A 26,673-nucleotide genomic window follows, 5' to 3' on the forward strand; every position below is an offset into this window, starting at 1 on the left:
CATGATGTGGTGTACCACTGTTTGTGACACACACTAAGCTTTTCACTAAAAATAATATCATAAACTGGATTTAAGATTAAACATTACCTTGGTGTAACTACTGTTTGTGGAGTAGGGTACTGCTGTAGCAAAAGTACTGCCACTGCTTGGTAGAAGACCTTGTATTGGGGGGCTGTATCCACTGATGAAGCTAGAGGAGAATTTGGGACTGGTGCTAGGTGAACGTGATGGACTGTAGCTCAGTACACTTTGGCCTTGTATACTTGGTGAAGGAGTGGATGCTGGTATTACACTTTTAGCAATATCCTTTAGTGGAGTACACTGCACATCTGCAAATGAAATATTATATCAGTAGTGTAACAGAAGAAGAGACACACAACAAACAAACATTTAAAGCCACATGTAAAGTCCGTAGTGTAAAAAGAATTTCTCATAAATGTTTTGTTCCACCTTAGAGCTGAAAGGTGGAATTGTATGCTCAGATAACTACTCTACACTCAGTCTGCTGCGTCCCCTCTCTTTCCACTTCTCATACACTGACGGGAAGGACTTGGATATTCTCAATTCAGAAGGAACATTACACTTATGAAACAAAAGAAACAAACATGGAAAAAAACAAAAAACAGACCCCCCCCAACAGCAACATGATACCTCCCGAGCTGAAGCTCCCAATCCTTTATACAGGCAAGCCATGCACAACTGCCACTGCTGACCAACCAGGCAGTCATCAAGAACGCCATTCAGCATTTATGACTGACAAACATAACAGCTGGGGGACCTGATGCACAGCTAGCTGCCCAGCACACAGGTGCCGTCATCACCTTATGCAAACAAGAATAGTACAATTAACGAGGAAGGGGGGAAAAGGGAGAGTGTCCATCATTTGGAAGCTAGAGATTACCTATCATTTTTGTTTTAGATGAGAGGCACTACTAATGTGTAAAAGATAAGTGGGTATCTAGGTCCTGTGAACAATACAATTCAATCAAAATGCCGCACTGCAGTGTGCGATGGAAAGTCTATGAGACTAGAAATGAGCGAACCCGAACTATAAAGTTCGGGGTTTGTACCAGACACCCAGTTTCTGAACTCCGAACACGGACTTCCCCTGGATGTCCACTTTAGTCATGAAAAACCGAGAGAGGAGATAGATTTTCCAGCTCTAAAGTTCGAATCCCCATTGATTTCTAAGGCTTTCGAGTACTGCCAACGCAGTCATTTTTGTGGTCTCTGAAAAACCATCAGGTCTCCAATAAAATGGCGCTGTTGGTGGTGCATGTGCAGTCCTATCTACAAGTCATGGTTTCTGAACTGGTCATCTGCATGCAGTGGGCAGCATATACACAGATTGAGAAGTTTAAGCGATGACTTGTAGATGCCACTTTATATAACACCACAGCAGCTGCAGCCCTCGAATCAGTCGCCCCACCGCAAACACCAATTCTTGCAGAATCAACAGGCAACCCTGACACAACAGCCTGACTAAAGAACTAAGTCTGGTTTCCAGGTTGCCGAGCGGAGATGAGAAGGATCCCACTCCAACGAGCACTTTATCGTAGTCCTTCACTAACTTCAAGTCCACACTCAAAAACAAGCATACATCTCATCTCTCATAATCCTAAACAACAACTATTCACTTTCAATTCTCTCTGCCATCCCCCAGAAACTCCTTCTTAGCTGAAGACTAGAATCATAGAATCGTAGAGTTGGAAGGGACCTCCTGGGCCATCTGGTCCAACCCCCTGCTCAAAGCAGGATTCACTAAATCATCCCAGTCAGATGTCTGTCCAGCCTCTGTTTGAAGACTTCCATTGAAGGAGAACTCACCACTTCTCGTGGCAGCTTGTTCCACTCATTGATCACTCTAACTGTCAAAAAGTTTTTTCTAATATCTAATCTGTGTCTCCTCCCATTCAGTTTCATCCCATTGCTTCTAGTGTTTCCTTGTGCAAATGAGAATAAAGTTGATCCTTCTACAATGTGACAGCCCTTTAGATATTTGTAGACAGCAATTAAGTCTCCTCTCAGTCTTCTCTTTTGCAAACTAAACATTCCCAAATCCTGCAACCTTTCCTCATAAGACAGGGTTTGCAGACCGGTCACCATTCTGGTCGCTCTTTTCTGAACTTGCTCCAGTTTGTTGATGTCTTTTTTAAAATGTGGTGCCCAAAACTGGACACAATATTCCAGATGAGGTCTGACCAAAGAGGAGTAGAGGGAAATAATGACTTCACGTGATCTAGACTGTATGCTTCTGTTAATACATCCTAGAATTGCATTTGCCTTTTTTGCTGCTGCATCACACTGTTGACTCATATTCAGTCTGTGATCTATTAGTATACCCAAGTCTTTTTCACATGTGCTGTTGCTTAGCCCTATTCCTCCCATTCTGTATATGCTTTTTTCATTTTTATTGCCCAGATGTAGTACTTTGCATTTTTCCCTGTTAAAAACCATTCTGTTAGTTGCTGCCCACTTCTCCAGTTTATTTATATCTTTTTGAATCCTCTCTCTCTCTTCTCTAGTATTAGCTATCCCTCCTAGCTTTGTGTCATCAGCAAATTTAATCAGTTTACCCGCAATTCCTTCATTTAAAATCATTGATAAAGATGTTGAACAATACAGGGCCCAGGACAGAGCCCTGTGGTACCCCACTTGAGACATTCTTCCAACTGGATGTGCAGCCATTTACGACCACTCTTTGGGTCCGATCACCAAGCCAGTTATGAATCCACCTAACAGTTGCCTTGTCCATTCCATACTTAGTCATTTTTTTCAATAAGGATTGTATGAGATACTTTGTCAAATGCTTTGCTGAAGTCAAGATATACTATATCTACAGCATTTCCTTGATTCACCCAATCAGTGATTCCGTCATAGAAAGAAATTAAGTTAGTCTGACATGACTTATTAGTTACAAACCCATGCTGACTCTTGTTTAATCACTTCATTCTTATCCAGGTACTGACATACATGTTGTTTAATAATTTGTTCAAAGATCTTTCCTGGTAAAGAAGTCAGACTCACCGGCCTATAGTTGCCTGGGTCCACCTTCTTCCCCTTTTTGAAGATAGGAACAACATTTGCTCTTCTCCAGTCTTCTGGGACTTCTCCTGTTCTCCAAGAATTTTCAAAGATTATGGAGAGGGGTTCAAAAATTTCTTCTGCTATCTCCTTCTGGGGTGTAATTCATCTGGACCTGGAGACTTGAATTCATTTAGGTTAGCTAAGTGTTTCCTCACTATCTTTCTGTTTATAGATATCCTGGATTCTTCTATACCCTTAATAGGACAGTGAAGAACAGTTGATGTTACGTTTCCTTTCTGAGGGAAAACAGATGCAAAATAGGAATTTAAAAGCTCGGCCTTCTCAACATCCTGTCTTACCATTTCATCATTTTCATCCTGTAAAAATCCTATAGCATCTTTGACTTTTCGTTTACTTTTGACATATCCCCAAAATCCTTTATTATTGCTTTTGACATCTCTTGCAAGCCTCAATTCATTTTCAGTTTAGCTAATCTGATTTGTGCCCTGCAGGTTCTGCAGACAGCATTATAGTCTTCTTTAGATATGCCTCCCTCTTTCCATTTTATAAACATTTTTTTCTTCCTTTTTAGCATGTGCTTAAGTTCTGTGTTCATCCATCCTGGTTTCCTTAAATGCTTCCTATTCTTCCCTCTTTTCGGAATTGTTAACAAATGTGCTTTGAGAATTTCATTTTTCAAGATTTCCCATCCTTCCTGGACATTTTTGTCTTTAAGGATATCCAGCCATTGGATCCCTCCAATTCTCTTTCTGAATCCCTTAAAATCTGCCTTTCTGAAATCTAACCTTGACGTCTGTGTCTTCACAGGTCTTCCTCCTCTAGTTATCCAAAATTCTAAAATAGCATGGTCGCTACCTCCTAGGGTCCCAGCCACTTTTACCTCCTCAACCATTTCCTCCCTGTTTATAAGGATTAGATCCAAGGTAGCAGTTCCCCTTGTTTTCTCCCCTACCTTTTGGAAGATAAAGTTGTCAGCAAGAGAGGATAAGAATTTCCTTGACCTGTTAGTTTTGCCTGAGAGAGATTCCCAACAAATGTCTGGATAGTTGAAATCTCCCATGACAACTAGGTCATATTTTTTGGAGAACTTGGCTATTTGATGCATAAAGAGTTCATCCATATCTTCAGCTTGCACAGGCGGCCTGTAGTAAATGCCTACAATGGTGTCCTTTCCATTGTTCTGTCCTTGTATTCTTACCCAAACAGTTTCCACAGAACTCCCAGTCTCTGAAGCTTCAATCTCTGTGCAGATATACGCGTTTTTAACATACAATGCGACACCTCCTCCTCGTTTATCAAGTCTGTTACAATAAGTTGTATCCTTCTAGTCTTGTATTCCAATCATGTGTATTGTCCCACCAAGTTTCAGTGATTCCAATGACATCATATTTCTTTTCCTGTGTTAGTAGTTCCAATTCTCCTTGTTTGTTGCCCATGCTTTGTGCATTAGTATAGAAACATTTTAGTTTGTGATTGGTTTCTCTTTCTCCAATATTTTTATTAATTAGATTCTTTTGTCTTTGTTCTTCCTTTCCACTTCTAATAGCAGAGTTCTCAATAGCATTTGTCAGGTGTATGGCTTTTTCTGGTCTTTTGCTTCCCTTCCCACGTTGTTCTAGTTTAAAGCTCTCCTTACAAGTGTAGCAAGGCGACTTCCAAATACATGTTTTACAGTCTTCGTAAGGTGCACCCCATCTCTAGCAAGCAGTCCATCGTAAAGGTAATTCACTCCGTGATCCATGAATCCAAATCGTTGCTGACGGCACCATCGACGTAGCCAGTTGTTCACCTGCAGAATCTTATTCCACCTCCTTGTTCCATGGCCATCCACTGGGAGGATGGAAGAGAAGACCACCTGCGCTCCCAGTTCTTTCACTTTCTTGCCTAAGTCTTCAAAGTCTCTGCAGATGGTTTCCAGGTCGTTTCTTGCGGTGTCATTTGTCCCCACATGTAGTAGCAGGAATGGGTAGTCATCTGTAGGTCTGAAGAGTCCTGATATCCTGTCAGACACATCTTTAATTTTTGCACCTGGAAGACAGCACATTTCTCTTGAAGTTATATCCGGTCTGCAGATAGATAGCGGCCTCTGTTCTTCTCAACAGGGAATCCCCCATGACCACCACTCTCCGTTTCTTCTTCACAACATTTTTCTTTCTCCATCCAGGAGGACTCTGAAGGCGTACAAGGTTGCTGTTTGTGGGCAAAGTCTTATCCTAATGTATTTCTTTATCGTTTTCCTGCGTGAGAGCCTGGTACTGGTTCCTGAGCAGTATGGGTGCTGACTGCCTCCTGATCCTCCTGCTTCTCTGGGTCACATGTCTCCATTCCTCTGTTTCTTCAGGTGCACTTCAAATTTCTTCTCTTTCTGTAACATGAAGAGATAATTCTGCTCTGTCTAAGAACTCTTCCCCTTCCTTAATGATCTTCAACGTAGCTAACCTCTCTTCGAGATTTTGCAACTTTTCCTCCAACAGGGACACAAGCTTGCATTTGTGGCATGTGAAGTTTGGCTTTTCCACTGGTAAGTCTGTGAACATGTAGCAAGAAATGCAGCTCACCAAGTGGCTCCTGGCCTCTTCCATATTGAGATTTCTTAAAAACGATGAAAGATGAGCCAAAATTCGGCGCGCAGTTTTCCGATTTCCTCTTTTCAGCTGCAACAGCCAAAACCCAGTGATCGTTGAGCTCGCGGAGACTCTTCACTTATCCCAGAAGGCACTGGGAATATGCAAATGATCTCCTCAAGACTCTTCCCCTGGTTTTCCGATTTCCTCTTTTCAGCTGCAACAGCCAAAACCTCATTCTTCAAGCAGAAGATTAAAGAAGTTGTCCACTACTAGAACAACTTCTCATTCCCCTCGCTTAGCCCCCATAAAATATAACTTATACTTTCCTCCACTGTTGGCGCCGTTCCCACGGTGTCAGCACTCTGTCTCCAGAGCTTCTCGTGCTGTTATGACATGTGTCGCCAGTGCCCTATCAGCGCTGGCGTCACGGTCCACGCCTTCTGTCTAATTGAGAAGGAAGTTAAAGACCCAACCTGATAATCCATAGTAATTGGGGGTGCAAACCAGTAGTAGAGGCAATGAATCAAAAAAGAAGAAAAGCATTACTGAAGATATGCACACCACACCAGAATAGAAAAATATCAAAATACTTTATTGACACAATGACAAAAAAGTGATGTTAAAACACAATTAAAAACATATGGACACCCACTCAAGGTAATATACCAGACACATAACATCAAATAAGAGGGTACTGTGGCTAAAAAATCCGGATCCCCAACAGAAGAGTATATCCAGAATGATAGACCTCTAGGATGGTATCCAACTGTTGGGATACTTGGCTGTGAAACAGATTATAACCCCAATAGAACAGCAAATGGTGGCATACAAACCAGAATAATAATACCCCTAACAGGGGACCTTTGGACTACAATAACTCCCACAATTCACAAGTCACAGCTGCAAAACACAATTAAAAACATATGGACACCCACTCAAGGTAATATACCAGACACATAAATGAATATAATGTAACATCAAATAAGAGGGTACTGTGGCGCATCCAGAAGCATTTTTCCACCATTACTTTGGCTTCATCTGATGTAGTGAAGGCTAATGTTTTGACGCCAGTGGCCGCCCACTTCCTGACCCACCACTCTGGTAAGACCCTTAATGTAGGGGTGGTGGGATTGGAGAAAATTACAGTTTCTAATCGGGGCGGTTGTCTTAAAAAGTTATTGTTACAAACTGAGTCCCGGTGGATTTTTAATCTGGGCTCTATTGCACCCACAAGCCTTAATGAAGATCTGTTCACAGGATTTTTGGGATAAGGATCCAATTGTATCATTCCAAGCTTTGAAGATGGATTTTATTTCCAGATATTATAGGACTTTTGGGATAAGGATTTAGCTATTCAACCGCAAGCTTTTGACGGTGGACCCAATTCCTGCTACCTGGGTTCCCGTATATTATGGACGGTTAACAAGGATTCAGCTTCGTCACTTCTAATCCCCGATGTTGGCCCAAATTGGACTTTTTATTTATTATTTTTGTTTGATTCTATTTATTATAACGTATTTTTTCATTCCACAGGTCAGATAATTATTTTTATATTTTGGGTGGTGTGTTTACAATTTTCTACCATCCTTTCTGAATAATGTGGCTTTTTTGTCCATTTGAGGTCCCTTCAACTGGGTGGCTGAGTTGTCTTTGTGTATTTGGATATTCTCTTACCCATAGCGCATTATTTGCACATACTCTGTCCCTCCCTTTGGAGAGATTGGGGGCTAATCTGTTTGGTTTTGCATATAGGGAATCTTTCTTCCATATATATTCTTGATTTGATCATATTGATATTATGATTCTCTATATTGAGATCTTATATATATATATATATATATATATATATATATATATATATATATATATATATATATATATATATACACACATACACACACAGTTCTGGCCAAAAGTATTGACACCCTTGCAATTCTGTCAGATAATACTCAGTTTCTTCCTGAAAATGAATGCAAACACAAATTCTTTGGTATTATCTTCATTTAATTTGTCTTAAATGAAAAAACACAAAAGAGAATGAAGCAAAAAGCAAAAAATATTGATCATTTCACACAAAACTCCAAAAATGGGCCAGACAAAAGTATTGGCACCCTCAGCCTAATACTTGGTTGCACAACCTTTAGCCAAAATAACTGCGACCATCCGCTTCCGGTAACCATCAATGCGTTTCTTACAATGCTCTGCTGGAATTTTACACCATTCTTCTTTGGCAAACTGCTCCAGGTCCCTGATATTTGAAGGGTGCCTTCTCCAAACTGCCATTTTTAGATCTCTCCACAGGTGTTCTATGGGATTCAGGTCTGGACTCATTGCTGGCCACCTTAGAAGTCTCCAGTGCTTTCTCTCAAACCATTTTCTAGTGCTTTTTGAAGTGTGTTTTGGGTCATTGTCCTGCTGGAAGACCCATGACCTCTGAGGGAGACCCAGCTTTCTCACACTGGGCCCTACATTATGCTGCAAAATTTGTTGGTAGTCTTCTGACTTCATAATGCCATGCACACGGTCAAGCAGTCCAGTGCCAGAGACACCAAAGCAACCCCAAAACATCAGGGAACCTTCGCCATGTTTGACTGTAGGGACCGTGTTCTTTTCTTTGAATGCCTCTTTTTTTCTCCTGTAAACTCTATGTTGATGCCTTTGCCCAAAAAGCTCTACTTTTGTCTCATCTGACCAGGAGAACATTCTTCCAAAACGTTTTAGGCTTTTTCAGGTAAGTTTTGGCAAACTCCAGCCTGGCTTTTTTATGTCTCGGGGTAAGAAGTGGGGTCTTCCTGGGTCTCCTACCATACAGTCCCTTTTCATTCAGATGCCGACGGATAGTACGGGTTGACACTGTTGTACCCTCGGACTGCAGGGCATCTTGAACTTGTTTGGATGTTAGTCGAGGTTCTTTATCCAACATCCACACAATCTTGCGTTGAAATCTCTTGTCAATTTTTCTTTTCCGTCCACATCTAGGGAGGTTAGCCACAGTGCCATGGGCTTTAAACTTCTTGATGACACTGCGCACGGTAGACACAGGAACATTCAGGTCTTTGGAGATGGACTTGTAGCCTTGAGATTGCTCATGCTTCCTCACAATTTGGTTTCTCAAGTCCTCAGACAGTTCTTTGGTCTTCTTTCTTTTCTCCATGCTCAATGGGGTACACACTAGGATACAGGACAGAGGTTGAGTCAACTTTAAGGCTAAGTGCACACGTACCGGAACTCTCGCGGAAATTACCGCGAGAATTCCGGAATTCCAGTCCGCGGGAAAATCGCATTTTAAATTCCCGCGGAAAAACTAGCATTTTGCAAGCGTAATTAGCTTGCAAAATGCTAGCGTTCTCCAAGCGATCTGTAGCATCGCTTGGAGAACTGATTGACAGGTTGGTCACACTCGTCAAACACAGTGTTTGACAAGTGTGACCAACTTTTCACTACTGAGGCCGCCTATGCAGCATCAGTAGTAAAAGATAAAATGTAAAACAAAAATAAAAAATGGTGTTATTCTTACCTTCCGACGTCCCGCGCAGCCGTTCCCAGTAATCCTTTGTGAAAATGCCCGCGATGGCGTCCGTTTTCGCGGGATCGCGATGTCTCGCGGTAATTTGCGATGACGTCGCGCGAATGACCGCGAGACTTCGCGATCCCGCGAGAACGGACGCCATCGCGAGCATTTTCGCAAAGGACTACTGGGAACGAGAGCGTGGAGAGAAGCGGGAAGGCTGCGCGGGACGTCGGAGGGTGAGAATAACAATATTTTTTATTTTTAAATTCTATTTTTTACAGGGATATGGTACCCAAAGCCCGGAGGACAGTCTCCTCTCCTCCGGACCGTGGGTACCATCCGCAAATGTTCTGCTTACTTTCCGCATGGTGTGCACAGCCACATGCGGGAAGTAAGCGGAACAATGCATTCCTATGGGTGCGGGATCGCCGCGATTCCGCAAATTAATGAGCATGCTGCGGTTTTTACCGCAAAGCGATTCCGCCGCGGTAAAAACCGCAGCATTAGCACAGCATTGCGGAATCCCATAGGAATGCATGGGATGCTTATTTTTCGCGTTTTCGCGGCAAAATCGCGCGGTTAAAACCGCCGCGGAAACGTGAAAAAAACGCCACGTGTGAACTCAACCTAATCCATGTCAACTGGCTGCAAGTGTGATTTAGTTATTGCCAACACCTGTTAGGTGCCACAGGTAAGTTACAGGTGCTGTTAATTACACAAATTAGAGAAGCATCACATGATTTTTCGAACCATGCCAATACTTTTGTCCACCCTCTTTTATGTTTGGTGTGGATTTATATCCAATTTGTCTTTAGGACAATTCTTTTTGTGCTTTTTCATTTAAGACAAATTAAATGAAGATAATACCAAAGAATTTGTGTTTGCAATCATTTTCAGGAAGAAAATAGAGTATTATCTGACAGGGGTGTCAATACTTTTGGCCACAACTGTATATATATATATATATATATATATATATATATACACACACTCACTGGCCACTTTATTAGGTACACCTGTCCAACTGTGTGTTAAGACTTAATTTCTAATCAGCCAATCACATGGCGGCAACTCAGTGCATTTAGGCATGTAGACATGGTCAAGACAATCTCCTGCAGTTCAAACCGAGCATCAGTATGGGGAAGAAAGGTGATTTGAGTGCCTTTGAACGTGGCATGATTGTTGGTGCCAGAAGGGCTGGTCTGAGTATTTCAGAAACTGCTGATCTACTGGGATTTTCACGCACAACCATCTCTAGGGTTTACAGAGAATGGTCCGAAAAAGAAAAAAAATCCAGTGAGCGGCAGTTCTGTGGCCGGAAATGCCTTGTTGATGACAGAGGTCAGAGGAGAATGGGCATACTGGTTCGAGCTGATAGAAAGGCAACAGTGACTCAAATTGCCACCCGTTACAACCAAGGTAGGCAGAAGAGCATCTCTGAACGCACAGTGCGTCGAACTTTGAGGCAGATGGGCTACAGCAGCAGAAGACCACACTGGGTACCACTCCTCTCAGCTAAGAACAGGAAACTGAGGCTACAATTTGCACAAGCTCATCGAAATTGGACAGTAGAAGATTGGAAAAACGTTGCCTGGTCTGATGAGTCTCGATTTCTGCTGCGACATTCGGATGGTAGGGTCAGAATTTGGCGTAAACAACATGAAAGCATGGATCCATCCAGCCTTGTATCAACGGTTCAGGCTGGTGGTGGTGGTGTCATGGTGTGGGGAATTTTTTCTTGCCACTCTTTGGGCCCCTTGGTACCAATTGAGCATCGTTGCAACGCCACAGCCTACCTGAGTATTGTTGCTGACCATGTCCATCCCTTTATGACCACAATGTACCCAACATCTGATGGCTACTTTCAGCAGGATAATGCGCCATGTCATAAAGCTCGAATCATCTCAGATTGGTTTCTTGAACATGACAATGAGTTCACTGTACTCAAATGGCCTCCTCAGTCACCAGATCTCAATCCAATAGAGCATCTTTGGGATGTGGTGGAACGGGAGATTCGCATCAGGGATGTGCAGCCGACAAATCTGCGCCAACTGTGTGATGCCATCATGTCAATATGGTCCAAAATCTCTGAGGAATGCTTCCAGCACCTTGTTGAATCTCTGCCACGAAGAATTGAGGCAGTTCTGAAGGCAAAAGGGGGTCCAACCCGTTACTAGCATGGTGTACCTAATAAAGTGGCCAGTGAGTGTATATATATATATATATACACATACATATATATATACACACACACACACACACACACACACACACATATATAAAGAACTCAGAGAATCATAATATCAATATGAGGGCTGACGATATATTATAATATATATATATATATATATATATATATATATATATATATATATATATATATATATATATATATATATATATATATATATATACACACATACACACATACACACGCGGTGTCTTTTCCCTCTATCTTACAAATCTGTTTCAGCTTTGTTTATTGTTGTAACATCGCTTCCTATTTCAACAAATTGTATTGGCACTTTTGTCGATCTTTGGATGGTTCTTTTCTTCCCCTTTTTACTTCCTTGCTTACCATGTATTGCTCTCTCTCTACTCTTCAGTCTCCCGGGAGCCGCGCATGCGATCTATATTACAATTACCCTTGTATGCATTCCAGCGCGCGCACAGTGCGTTCCACGCTGCTCACGCACTGTGTCTGATACCCCTGCAGAGATGTCTGCTTGTTCCGCCTCCCATGACACTTCCGTCTGCAGCGCCGCGTCTGGGCACACACCGGTGAGCTGCATTAACAAGGATTCACTGGGTATATAAATTTTCTTTGTCGGCATTGGCAACACCTTCCCCCGACAAAGCCGTCCAGCTGACGGCGATACGCGTGGGGCCACTTCCCCTGGCTCCCACTCTGGGTTTTCCAGACCGGACGTAACCATCTCTGCAATTGGGGTAATTATGTGGCTGTTTTCAGGCAATGGCGGTTGCTTGGTTTGTGTCTTATTGGGGCTTTTGCAGCTGTGACTTGTGAATTGTGGGACTTATTGCAGTCCAAAGGTCCCCTGTTAGGGGTATTATTATTCTGGTTTGTTTGCCACCATTTGCTGTTCTATTGGGGTTATAATCTGTTTCACAGCCAAGTATCCCAACAGTTGGATACCATCCTAGAGGTCTATCATTCTGGATATACTATTTGGTTGGGGATCCGGATTTTTTAGCCACAGCACCCTCTTATTTGATGTTATGTGTCTGGTATATTACCTTGAGTGGGTGTCCATATGTTTTTAATTGTGTTTTAACATCACTTTTTTGTCATTGCGTGTCAATAAAGTATTTTGATATTTTGCTATTCTGGTGTGGTGTGCATATCTTTAGTAGTGCTTTTCTTTTTTGACTAATTGAGCAGGAAGAGGAAGTCTGAGATCAGCTGCAAGCCCAGACTTCCTATTCATGTTTGATTTATCCAAAGGTGGAGAGTAACGCCAGGGCTGACTGGACACCGGTGTCACAACAGCCGCACATGAGTCCTGGGAGAATGAGTTCCGACACCGCGGGAACAGCTTAAGAACGGGAAGTGACTATATGCTTTATTATTTCATAGGGGCCAAAATTTTTGATCAAGAAAGGGTTTTCCTAGTAAAGGACAACCTCATTAAAACCAGAGAAAGCTTATCCCTACAATCGCAACTGCCCCTCCTCATAACTACTCAGATATCTTCCTCCAAAACCAGCTTCCCTGCCATTGCATCAGATAAACTTTTCTCTCTACTCTCCAGATCACATCTCACCACTTGTGCACTTGACGGGATCACGTTCCACCTCATCCCAAACCTTCCATCCTCAAAAAGCCCTCCCTTGACTCATCCTGTGTTTAGCTACTGTCCCATATCACTTCTCCCCTATGCCTCAAAACTACTGGAACAGCAAGTCCATGTTGAACTGTCCTCCCACCTCTCCTCCTGCTCCCTCTTCGACCAGTTACAATCCAGCTTCTGACCGCATCATTCGACCGAAATTGCTCTCTCTTAAGTTACCAATGACCTACTAAATGCAAAGCATCGCTCCTCTGTCCTCCTCTCTCCTTGACCCATCCTCTGCCTTTGACACAGTGGACCCTACCCTCTTACTACAGATTCTCATCTCTTGGCATCACACACTTGACCCCTTCTTGGATCTCTTCATCATTAAGAGACCGGAGATTCAGCGTCTTACACTCACACACCACCTCCTCATCACGCCCCCTATCTGTCGGTGTCTCCTAACGTTCAGTTTTAGGACCCCTGCTCTTGTCCATATACACCTTCAGCTAGGGACAACTCAGAGTCCCGTCCCGCGGCTTTCAATATCTCTATGCTGACACACAGATTTACCTCTCTGGACCCAATATCACATCCTTACTAAGCAGAATCCCACAATGTCTATTTGCCATTTCATTCTCGTCAGTTCGATTTCTAAAACTCAACATTGACAAAACAGAGCTCATCATCTTTCCCCCATCTCACTCAACCACCCCAACAGACGTATCCATCAAAGTCAATGGCTGCTCACTCTCCCCAGTCCCGCAAGTTCGCTGACTCGGGGGTAATCCTTGACTCTACTTTTTCATTCAAACCACATATCCAAGCCCTTTCCACCTCCTGCTGAATCCAACTCAAATATATTTCCCAGTTCCGAAAATCCTTAATCAAGAATCTGCAAAAAACACTCGGACATGCCCTCACTAGCTCCCGCCTTGATTAATGCCACCTCCTCTGTGGTCTCTCTTCTATCACTCTCGCACCCCTCCAGTCTAACCTAAACTCTGCTGTTGGACTAATCCATTTGACCGCTATTCTCCGGTCTCTCTTCTCTGCAATTTACTTGCTCCCCACTACCCAGAGACTCCAGTTTAAAACCATGACCATGACAAAGCCATCCACAACCTGTCTCCGCCATATCTCTGTAATGTAGTCTCTCGGTACTTGCTTACACTCAACCTCCGATCCTCACAAGACCTCCTTCTCTACTCCCCTCTTATATCTCCCTTTCACACAATCGCATACAAGATTTCTCCTGTGCATCCTCCCTACTCTGGAACTCTGTACCCCAACAAATTAGACTCTTATCTACTGTGTAAACCTTCAAAAAGGAACCTGAAGACCTACCTCTTCTTGCAAGCCTACAACATGCAGCAACCTTCGTTCCACTATACCGCTGCATGACCAATTCTACACAACAACCGTATCCTCACCCATCCCTTGTAGACGGTGAGCCCTCGCGGGCATATCCCTTCACATGTAAAGTGCCATGAAATAAATAGATCATGCAATATGCCCAGGTAAGGTTAAGAGGAAATATATACTTATTTTATTTATTTATTTATTTAAATAGCGCCATTCAACAGCACTTTACAGACATTATTGGCACAGTCCCAATGGGGCACACAATCTAAATTCCCTATCAGTAGGTCTTTGGAGTGTGGGAGTAAACCGGAGTACGGGGAGGAAACCCAAGCAAACACAGGGAGAACATACAAAATCCTTGCAGGTGTTGTCCTTGGTGACACTTTAACCCAGAACCCCAGCGCTGCAGTGCTAATCACTGAGCCACCATGCCACCCACTTCACAGACAAGAAAAGAAATGATGCACTCACCCAGTTGTTCTTGTGCGGTGTGCAGGAGACAGGGGAGTGAGCAGGTGAACAATCCTGACAGATGATGGCCGTTTCATGCTGTTAAAACACTTCATTTTATCTCCTTCGTGACAGGGCCACATTTTTTACATTTATCACTTTATGTGGTAATAACTCTGGAGGGCTTCAACAAATCTGTGATTTTGAGATTGTTTTTTCGTGGTACATTATAATTTATGATAATGGTAAATTTAGGTTATGTTTTGTGCTAATTTATAAAAAAAAATCTTAAATTTTACAAAACTGTTAACAAATTTGCAATTTTCAAACTTTGAATGACTATCCCTTCAATCCAGAGTCATACCATATAAAACATTAATAAATAACATTTCCCTCATGTCTGCTTTACATCAGCACCATTTGTTAAGTGGTATTTTATTTTGTTAGCCTCTTAGAAGGTTCAATAATGTAGCAATAACTTCATTTTTTCAAGGAAATTTACAAAAAAAATTTTTTTAAATGAACTATCCAGGTTTTTTACTTTGGGGGCTCTACATATTGGAAACCCCCAAAGGGGATACCATTTTTAAAACCGCACTCCCTGACATATTGAAAATTGCTGCCAGGTATCTTCAGGTGATTTTCAGAAATTAATGCAAAGTAACATGACAGGAATGAAAGAATGTATTTATGCCACCTAAATGTTTCTAACTTCTGAACAGGCCGCTATAACTAACAGACTATTTGGCCGTGAATTGCCATGGCAAACATCAGAACCACACAATCATGATCCCAGGATTCTGATGGGGATAAAGAGGAAGCCCCCACACTGTTAACCATTTATATGATGTCATTAAGTATTGACAGCAGCATCTAAGGGGTTAAACAGATATGGATGGTGCCAACACTGATCTTTGCTGATGCAGCAAGTTGTCAGCTATAACCTACAGCTGCAGGATTGTCACCTGTATGGGGATGCTATTCTCTATTATCTCAGGTCAGTAAAAAGACGTATTGGTGGTCATTAAGGGGTTAATAAGAATTGGGGAGTGGTTGAACAAGCCCTTGTCCTGTCAGACTTGTTCACCTGCTCACTCTCCTGTCTCCTGCACACCGCACTATGCACTTTATTGAGATGTTGATATCATCTAATATGGACTAAAGGAATTCAACAAGACAGACCAGGTGAGTGCGCCATTTCTTTTCTTCTTGTCTGTGCCATTTCTTTTCTTCTTGTCCGTGCAGTATACCATTAATCTATATGTAAGCACCACCCAAAAGAGATCTATAATATTAAAAGTGAGATATCACTTGAAGTGAAACAAGCACAGTCATCAGCCGATGTATTTGGTGCCTAATCTTCTAAGTGGAAATATATATTTGATCTGGTGTAGACCATAATATCCTTGATATGCACCCACTCGACATGTGTTTGAGCTTACCATCGTCAAAAGTATTAACTACGATATAAAATTACATCATAAACCTAGATCTATTTTTATCAGTAACTTACTCTACTGGGACCTATTGAGCCCCTTTTCTTGTATGAATTTATATTTTTCTCGTTATCAACTTTCATATGTTATGAGCCTCCTTGCTGCTATGTTGCAGACTCCCTACATCTCTAGATCACATTGTTTTCTACCAATGGTCACAATAAAACGTTATGTTATCCCGGTTGCCACACCACAGCATTGATTCTTGATTATGTCAGACGTATTGTTTAGTAGGTCAAGGGACATATGAGCCTGTATGTTGACCCTTGTGGTAAGTTAGTTTGTGGAATGCCTGCTTATTAGGCAATGGATCAGCTCCCTGGTCTACACACTTTGAAGAACAAAAATGCAGGTTAATTGAACAATTTAAAAATTAGGGATTACCTCCCCCCAGTCTTGTGTGAGAATGCCCTGAATGAGAGTTGTAGAGTATAAAAAGTGGTGTTCCGCTTTATCTACAGAGAAACTCTACAAGATCAGCCCAAGGGACCATGGCTCCAGCTGGTAAAATCAAGATCTGCTCCACTGCCCATCACTGAACTTACAAAGATGTTTGAAGAACCCCAGTACTATATGTTGTTGCCGGCTGGAGCTGGATACAAGTGTTACGATTCAGGTACCCATAATCTGGAAGAGCATAGGCTGTGACTGCAGACTATACCAGCAGGAGATCCAAAAGCTATGGGCCAACTAAAAATTTGAGTTGAGTAGGAGACAGTGGTTAACTGCTGGTACAGGGGCAGTGGAACTACTGGCTCCGGGTTGGGATCTCCTGGACTGGGGGCATTGCACTGTGACCATCTACCCGGAGTTGATCTAACACCGTGGACGTAAGAAATAAAAAAAATAGTTGCATTTTTAACCTGCCTAAATGATTATTACAACCCACAATCTCAGATTTTCACAATTTTTACAAACAAAAAACAAACAAACAAAAATTTAAAAAAATACAAATTAAAAAAGCATAAGGAAATTAAAAACTTCATACACACTGTGGAGTTAATTTATGCACTGTAAATACTTACATGAATGTTGTACTCCAAGAAGTTTTTGTTGGGAAGGGCTTAGACTAAGATTTGGTGATGTCATAGTATATTTGAAATATCTCCAAAAATCAACCAACGCATTCAGACTAAACAATAAAGCAAATGCCAGTTCTGTTGAGAAACAAATTTATTCGTAAAAAAAAAAAATTCCACATTCCATTTATACAAAATCCTGCAAGGTATCACATTAAAAAACAGAAGCCATTTTTTAGTTTGTATGCAAATAACATTTTAATCATATCTGGAAGTGTAACTGAAGCAGCGGCTATAGGGAGAAAATGGAGTTCTATTCTCCCTTCAGCCACTCGCTTCCAGTCATCCATCGGGCAGTGTTGGGAGCTGTTACAGTCACCAATCAATATACTATTAGGACAATTATTCAGATAATCAGTTACATACAAATTAGTATATCAAGAGTACATCACTAAAGATAAAAGCAAAAAGATGTGAGCAAAGGGGAAATTATGGAAACTAGTAATGTGCCAAAATATAACTTATTAACCTCTTAGTGACAGAGCCAATTTGCTAATTAATGACAGGGCCAATTTTGACAATTCTGACCACTGTCACTTTATGAGGTTATAGCTCTGGAACGCTTTAACGGAACCCACTGATTCTGAGATTGTTTTTTTCATGACATATTGAACTTCATGTTAGTGCTAAAACTTCTTCGATATGACTTTCGTTTATTTATGAAAAGACAAAAATATTGTGAAAATTTTAGAAACTTCAAAATTTTCAAACTTAATTTTTATGCCGTTAAATCAGAGAGATATGTCACACAAAATACTTAATAAGTAACATTTCCCACATGTCTACTTTACATCAGCACAGTTTTGAAAACAATTTTTTTTTCTGTTAGGAAGTTGTAAGGGTTAAAATTTGACCAGCGATTTCTCATTTTTAATTCTGTACCAGGCCCTCAGGCACGTATTATCGGTATTTTAGCCTCCCTTTGAAATTAAAATCATAAGTCCATACAAAAGTAGTCTTTGGTCACTTCACAAGTTAATTAGCAACACAAAAAACAGGTGGAAGGTAATAACCACCTGTTAAGAACAGATTCCAAACATTTTAGGAACATACTTTTGATATACAAATGTAAAAACAATTAAAAACACAGGGAATAAGACCTCCAAATAAGTAAGGGGAAGCTACTGAACGCCAGGAAATAGACAGTCTAATAATGGGGTGGTAGCCTGTAGGCACCGGAAAAATAGGACAAGAGGGAGGGTGGTGGGATGAGGCTGTGCATTTATGGCAAGTAAATACTAGCTGAAGAGCCCGGCGCTGCCCGGGCATAGTAACTAACTGTGGTTAGTTATAGCAAATTATAATTATCCTCCATCCCATAGTCCCATCCCCATATACCCTTCATACATATCCACGATCCCATAGGCCCGTGCCCATATACGCATCCCCATATACCCATCATACATATCCACCATCCCATAGGCCCGTGCCCATATACCCATCATACATATCCTCCATCCCATAGTCCAGTGCCCATATATCCATCACACATCCTCCATCCCATAGTCCCATGCCCATATACCCATCAATCATATCCTCCATCCCATAGTCCCGTGCCCATATACCCATCATACATATCCGCCATCCCATAGTCCCATGCCCATATACCCATCATACATATCCTCCATCCCATAGTCCCGTGCCCATATACCCATCATACATATCCGCCATCCCATAGTCCCGTGCCCATATACCCATCATACATATCCTCCATCCCATAGTCCCGTGCCCATATACCTGTCATACATATCCTCCATCCCATAGTGCAGTGCCCATATACCCATCACACATCCTCCATCCCATAGTCAACCATTATGACATCATAATGAGCGGCGGGGCTTGCAACCTATGATGACATCAGCTTCGCCATGGCAACCATGACAACATGAGGGGCGGTACTTGATACACACTTTTTCCCCATTATGTAGATAGGGGCAAAATTGTTTGGAGAATTAGAACGCGCGGGGTTAAAATTTCACCTCACAACATAGCCTAGGACACTCTCGGGGTCCAGACGTGTGACTGTGCCAAATTTTCTGGCTGTAGCTGCGACGGCGCGGATACCAATCCCGGATATACACACATAAATACATACCATACATACACTTGAGCTTTATATAGTAGATTGCCTTAAATTGTCAGTCATCCACTTCCGTCTGGATGTCCCCGAATCCCACAATCCACCGTGCCGACCGGAAGTACGCCGACCGCCATATTGAAATACCCAAGTGATGGGTATTTCAATATGGCACCCGCTGGTGGTACCAGGCCCTTCCACAGTACCACCAGCGGGAAACCGCCGGGACCCCCCCCCCCCTGCCGGACCCGCCGCTGCCTGCCCACCCACCTCCGTCACAGCCGGCAGGAAAGACCGTGGCTTGCGGCCTGTGCACAGGCCGCAAGCTGCAGTCTTTCCTGCCAGCTGGCCGCCGCCAGGACCCCCCACCGCCGCTGCCTGCCCACCATGTACATACACACACACACACACATACATACGTACACACACGTACTCACACTCACGTAAACACGCACACACACACACACACACACACACACGTACTCACATATACACACATCCAGCATATGCCGCAAACCACCCTCTATCCTGCCGGCTGTGACTGCACGTAGGTGGGTGGGCAGGCAGCTGCGGGACACACAGACACATGTACGTACACACACACACACACACACTTCCTTCCCGATGCGATAGCATCGGGCACACCTCTAGTCAGGTTATGAAGGTAATAAAGAAGTGAAGTAGTTGTATATTACCTCCACAGAGGTGGTTGTACAGTCAGGATGGTGTGCAGGGTTCCCCTCACACCCGACGGGCGCCGTTTCACGATTGCTTCTTCTGGGGCCATCAATAATATATTTGTTTACTTGCCATAAATGCCCAGCCTCATCCCACCAGCCTTCCTCTTGTCCTATTTTTACGATGTCTACCTCCCCATTATCAGACTGTCTACTTCCTGGCATACAGTAGCTTCCCCTACCTTATTTGGAGGTCTTATTCCATGTCTTTAAGCATTTTTAAATTTGTATATCAATAAAAACATTTTATTCTTAAAATGTTTGGAATCTCTTCTTAACAGATGTTTTTCACCTTCCACCTGTCTTTTGTGTTGCTAATTCTCTTTGAAATTATCAAGAGATTCATCCATACATACAGATGTCCCTTTTGGGGGTTGAACACCTCAGCAAATTTTCTGCTGATGTGTTCAACTACTGGCTAAATTTATAAAGACAATCAAAGTGAGGATCCTCTCTGGGAGGACACCGTGCATTATCATTATAACGCAAAACTTTTTACATCGCTTCAAATAGTGTCCTTGTCATGGCCATACAGAATACTGGTGTGCTGTAGAGTATATCAGTACTCCAGTATTGACGAAGCTCTGGTTTTCTGACTATGCCCATATGCAGCACAATGCCCCAAAACGGTAATTTCTGCTGCATTTAAAGGAATCCATCTGGCGTATGATGACTTGGGATTTTGGGTGAAAAATTGATGGGCATACAAATTTGTCTGGGCCACCATAAGAATTAGTATTTTCTCACCGAAAAAGAATTTTGGGGAAAAAAAAAAAAAAGATTTTATTGAGGCCTGTAACATCAAACTGGTTTCCTGAGCTGCCCATGAAATCTAGAATAACAGGTTGATAATTTTTGGGGTGCTGGGTCCATATGGGATCGAATACAGTAGGGGTTGTCTAGGTCCTAGGGCACCTTACTGAGGGTCCCCTCTGAGGAGAAGAAAGAGGAATGTGTGTTCTCCCTCACTGGCTGAATCTACAGGTATTTCTCACAAAATTAGGATATCATCAAAAAGTTAAACTCATGATATAGAAACATTACAAACAGAGTGATCTTTTTCAAGTGTTATTTCTGTTAATGTTGATGATTATGGCTTACAGACAATGAAAACCCAAAAGCCATTATCTCAGTAAATTAGAATACTTTATAACACCAGCATGAAAAATGATTTTAAAATCCGTAACATTGGCCTACTGAATTGTATGTTCAGTAAATGCACTCAATATTTGGTCGGGGCTCCTTTTGCATCAATTACTGCATCAATGAGGCATGGCATGGAGGCGATCAGCCTGTGGCACTGCTGAGGTGTTTTGGAAGCCCAGGTTGCTTTCATAGCAGCCTTCAGCTTGTCCGCATTGTTGGGTCTGGTGTCTCATCCTCCTCTTGACAATACCCCATAGATTCTCTATTAGGTTAAGGTTAGTCGAGTTTGCTGGCCACTCAAGCACAGAGATAATGTTTTTTTTAAACCATGTATTGGTACTTTGGGCATTGTGGACAGGTGCCAAGTCCTGCTGGAGAACGAAATTTCTATCTCCAAAAAGCTTTTCGGCAGAGGGAAGCATGAAGCGCTCTAAAATTTCCTGGTAGACTGCTGCGCTACTTTGGTCTTGATAAAACACAGTAGACCTTCACCAGCAGATGACATGGCTCCCCAAACCATCACTGATTGTGGACACCTCACACTAGACCTCAAGCAGCTTAGATTGTGTGCTTCTCTGCTCTTCCTCCAGACTCTGGGACCTTGATTTCAAAATTTAATTTCATCTGAAAACCCCACCTTGGTCCACTAACAGTCCAGTTGTTTTTCTCCTTGGCCCAGGTAAGACCCTTCTGGCGTTGTCTATTGGTCATGAGTGGCTTGAAACAAGGAATGTGACACTTGTAGCCCATGTTCTGGATACGTCTGTGTGGTGGCTCTTGAACCAATGACTCCAGCAGCAGCCCACTCCTTGTGAATCTCCCCAAATTTTTCAATGGTCTTTTCTTAAGAATCCCTTCAAGGATGTGGTTATCCCAGTTGCTTTTGCACCTTTTTCTACCAAACATTTTCCCTCCACTCAACTTTCCATTATTATGCTTGGATACAGCACTCTGAAAAGCCAGCTTCTTTAGCAATGACCTTTTGTGGCTTACCCGTCTTGTGGAGTGCGTCAATGTCTGTCTTCTGGACATCTGTCAAGTCAGCAGTCTTCTCCATGATTGTGGAGCCTACTTGTCATGAAGTGACTTGCCCTGTGTGACACGACCAGCCGATCGGTCGGTAACTAAAACAAGACAAACAAGGGGACACCGGGGACACAATTACAACGGTGGGCCCTATAATAGGGAACGGGGGACGTGGACACCTCCTGCACTCTCCTGAGGCTGTGTCCCTGAACACTCCTAACATTCCCTATACAGGTTCTTTCAACCTGTAGCCGATCAGAATACCTCAGTCCCTCACTAGCCCTGCACCTATCCCTCACAAGGGAACTGGATGGTGCGGACACTGGTCCCACCGCTGTACCAATAAACACCAAGGAAAATAACAGGCAGGGAAAAATAAACACTTAGCTTTCTCTGCTGCCAATTCTCCTGAGGCAGCAGAGTACGGCACGAAGACACAGCTTCCAGCTGAAACACCAAGGCTCTCAGATGAGCTGCAATAGCACTGCTCCAAATAGCTCCTCTCTCCTCCAAGGTTGGTTAGGGAATCACTAGTATCACCAACAGTGATCCAAAGCACATGATAACCTTTTATAGGAAGGAGGGGGGGTGGTTTCACCTGCTGGCTAATTTAAACGTGTAGTAACCCCAGCGGCCACCGGGGGCAAAAATCCATTAGCATAGCAACTAAGGTTGGAATAACACCGGCGGCAAAAACTCACATTAAGCCAGAGGCTTGAAAGAAAAAATAAAAAAAAAAGGTTATATATGAGCCCAGATCTGCCACAGATACAAAAATGGATCGTGACACTACTGAAACAGACTTAGGGATATTTTTAATAGGTTAGGAAGCCTTTTCAGGTGTTTTTTTGTTATTCAAATTTACTGAGCTAATGACTTTTGGATTTTCAATGGCTGTAAGCCATAAACATCAACAATAACAGAAACAAATACTTGAAATAGATCACTGTTTGTAATGACTATATAATAGTTTAATTTTTTGTATTGAAAAAAAAAAACACTGAAATACGTTAACTTTTTGATGATATTCTATATTTTTGAGACCTATATGTCGGAGACAAGGAAAGCGGATGCCTCCCCTGGTGAATAGTTTTCTTGAAAAATGGGACATTCTATTTTATTCTTCAAAGTGGTGCTTTTACACTTGTATTGTGCTGGGTTTGTGTAAATGGTACTATTATAAAAGTAGAGAAGAAAAAAAAAAAAGAAAAAAAAAAGTAAAATTAAAAAAATTAGAAGAAACACTTAGAAGAAAAATCAGAAGCAAAAAAAAAAAAAAAAGTCAGTGCCAAAGGGGTTAATCAGGCGAGGTAACGTCGCCATCACCCCACCCATTGTGACTGCTGTGATTGGTGTCTAGGACAGAATAGCCTGCCATCTTAACTCTTTAATCGCGTGAAGCAGCCCAGTGTCTGGTAATAGTGGCATTCATGCTTGGATGACCCCATTTCTTGGATATCATTTTTGTATTCAGGCTTCATTGTCTCAGATTTATATCTGTTCTGCTTAAGAAGTCTGCCTGAATATTGTTGGATCCTTTTAGGTGAAGGGCTGACAAGGACTGGAGGTGATGTTGTACCCACCCCCCCCCCCCCCAAAAAAAAAACAAAAAAAAAACTACTACTACTTTCAACCAGGGGGTTCTTCTTGCGGTATTTGGTAGCGCTTTCCATTATTTTAAACACATTCTGCAGAAGGATATGCTAGGAATTTATCTGAAGAGGCAGTGAGGCCGGCAGGTCTTCTCTAGGGGTGGCACTTCTGATATGATCTTGCACTTGTTGTAACCAATGGAACAAAGCTCTTAAAATACAGGTGGATGCAACATTCATTTTTAGTGAGGCCACCCATGTCTCCCAAGACTTTAACAGGCTGTCCATCTTTCAGTTGAGCGGAAACTTGAGCAGAGAAGAGTCTTCAAATGGTTATCTAGTTTACTTTGTTACTTCACGAATCTCCATCCAGCATTTGGCTATTTCATTATCTTGTTCCCAATGGGGCCCCAGTATTTGATTGAAAGACGGAAGCTAGGGAAGATTGAATCTCCTGACACACCATTCCTGTTATGTCTTCCATCAGAAAATGATGCTCCTCTTTAAGGCTATGTGCACACGTAGTTTTAGGCGCTGCAGATTTGTCCCTGCGGAATTGGGAAAATCCGCAGGTCAAAATACCTGCCGTTTACCTGCGGATTAGCCTGCGGTTTCACACCTCACAATGGTGAAGGTGTGAAACCGCAGCGGAATCCGCACAAAGAATTGACCTGCTGCAGATTGTAACCCGCAGCATGTGCACAGCGTTTTTGGTTTTACCATTGCAAAGAATGGTACTGTACAACGCAGCAGAAACTGCTGCGGACCAGCAGGGCCAGAAACGCTGCGGATCTGCAGCAGAATCTGCACCGTGTGCACATAGCCTAACAATCTTTCCTGTGCAACACTGACATAACTGTGTTTTATGGGCAGATGGGAGTTTTTATTACAAATGGCACTTTTGCGATTTGCAGTATCTTTAACCTTTGGCGCTGGATCCTTTACCCCATAAAAGAAAAAAGGGGGCGATGCCATGCGGTCGGATCCCGCACCAAAGAGGGACCTACCCATACCAACAATACTCCCTGGGCCTGGGTTCACATTGGCTGCAGATGCAGCTCTAAGAGAAAATACACTCTCCATTAGATTTTTTTTTTTAAACAAAACTTTGGATTTTTATTTTTACCATTTAAATAAACTGCGTCATTTTCCGAGACCGAATGGGAGTGATTTGAAATTTTATATATGTTTTTTTTTTAAATATTTTCAAAAAAATTTTCACTTTTCACTTGCTTCAACAGTCTCTCCATGGGAGACTAGAAGCTGCGATAACCTGATCGACTCTGCTATACACAGGCGACGATCAGATCACCTGTGTGTAGAAGAAATGCTCACTTGCTATGAGCACCAACAAACCGGGCGGCGCTCATAGCAATCTGGCAATGACAACGATAGAAGTCTGGTTTTCATGCCGACCCATCGGTGACCCGTGATCATGGGTGGGATTAGTCACGTGCTTCTGCAGCCATCACATTAAATGCTGCTATCAGATTGGCAGCATTTAATGGGTTAACAGCCACGGGTACTCAATACAGCAGACATTTGCCGGGAAAGATGTGGGCTCAGCACCGGAGCCCACATCAAAGGGAGCGACAGTTCTCTGAATGCCAAGCTCGTTATAACCTCACCCACACTACTGTTTAGCAGCTATATGTGTACAATGTGCATAGGCATAAATCTGACTATCAGTGGTAGTGGCACGGATTGACTAGAACACTATACAGTATCAGATTTACAACTCCTCTAGTGATAGTCATTGATTTATCAGCAGGATATTGTTTTTATACAATGTAGCCAGTACGTAAAACATCACTAGAACCAGGGATTCTGCCCCTACATCATATTGTTCTCAGAGTAGGTAAATATCACGGGGAAAAAAAACAGCTTACTAATACTAACACCAAATCAGATTACCAATGCACTAGCAGGATGCAGAAGACATGGGCAGCACAGGTGCAAAATACTGAACAAATAAACATCCACAAACCTACCAATTTATGGAGGAGGTGGCTGCCTAGTATTTAAAATGCAAAAAAAATGAGGCTCGCATAGAACACCAGTCACACAGACAGGTGTGATGCACAGCGTCTGGCTTACAGACTATTGATGACGCCCATACTATTGGATCAGGCGGACTGTCCAGCACGATATAAGTGCACCCCACAAGGACAGACACCCCAGTACACCCAACCAACACTAAAGGGCCTTTCTGCATCCTGCACGAAGATTGGAAATAATGTATAAGACAAAATATATTACATCAAATATTGGTAGATATTTTGGTCAAAATACATAAGCTCGCAACCCACATCAAGGGTCCTCATACTTGCGAGTTTTAACACTAAAATTCAGTAGGAGATTGTATACAAAGAACACAATGTAGCCCAGTTAGTGAAACATCACTGAAACCAGCGTTTCTGCTCCTACATCATGCTGCTCTCACATTAGGTAGCAAAAATCTGGTGAGAGATTCCCTTTGATTATCAGCATTTGGAAAGGGACATCACCATTTGAAGGCAAAGAGTGAGAAAGCGAATAAATCCCCAGGCAATATATGTATATATAAGCAGCTTTCCTGCTATGGAACAGATACACAGAATACTGAAAATATGTGTCCGTATCAATGATTAACTAGGCTGAGAATAGGTGGAAACAAGTAATATCAAATGTTCAAGAAAATGAGTGAATCACAACTTACCAATGTACCATAAGGGCCAGCATGAAATGTGATAATATGTACTAAATATTTTCCCAGTCCTGAAAGAAATACATTTTCAAATTAAGA

General features: G+C 42.3%; 1 protein-coding gene across 1 annotated transcript in view; it reads right to left on the reverse strand.

The window, feature by feature from the left end:
- Positions 1-87: 87 nt before the first annotated feature.
- TMEM209 (transmembrane protein 209) overlaps positions 88-26,673 on the reverse strand; it is a gene marked incomplete at its 3' end in the record, with an annotated part of 37,627 nt that continues 11,041 nt past the window's right edge. Inside the window, exons 3-5 of the mRNA XM_073580974.1 lie at positions 26,587-26,645; positions 17,257-17,388; positions 88-329 (exon numbers count right to left, since the gene is read on the reverse strand). Coding sequence (XP_073437075.1) covers positions 88-329; positions 17,257-17,388; positions 26,587-26,645 — 433 coding nt within the window. The remainder of the gene's footprint in view (positions 330-17,256; positions 17,389-26,586; positions 26,646-26,673) is intronic.

This window comes from Dendrobates tinctorius, unplaced genomic scaffold (genome assembly GCF_039654945.1).
Source record: "Dendrobates tinctorius isolate UK_male_01 unplaced genomic scaffold, ASM3965494v1 ptg000066l, whole genome shotgun sequence".
In the NCBI taxonomy this organism is placed as follows: domain Eukaryota; kingdom Metazoa; phylum Chordata; class Amphibia; order Anura; family Dendrobatidae; genus Dendrobates; species Dendrobates tinctorius.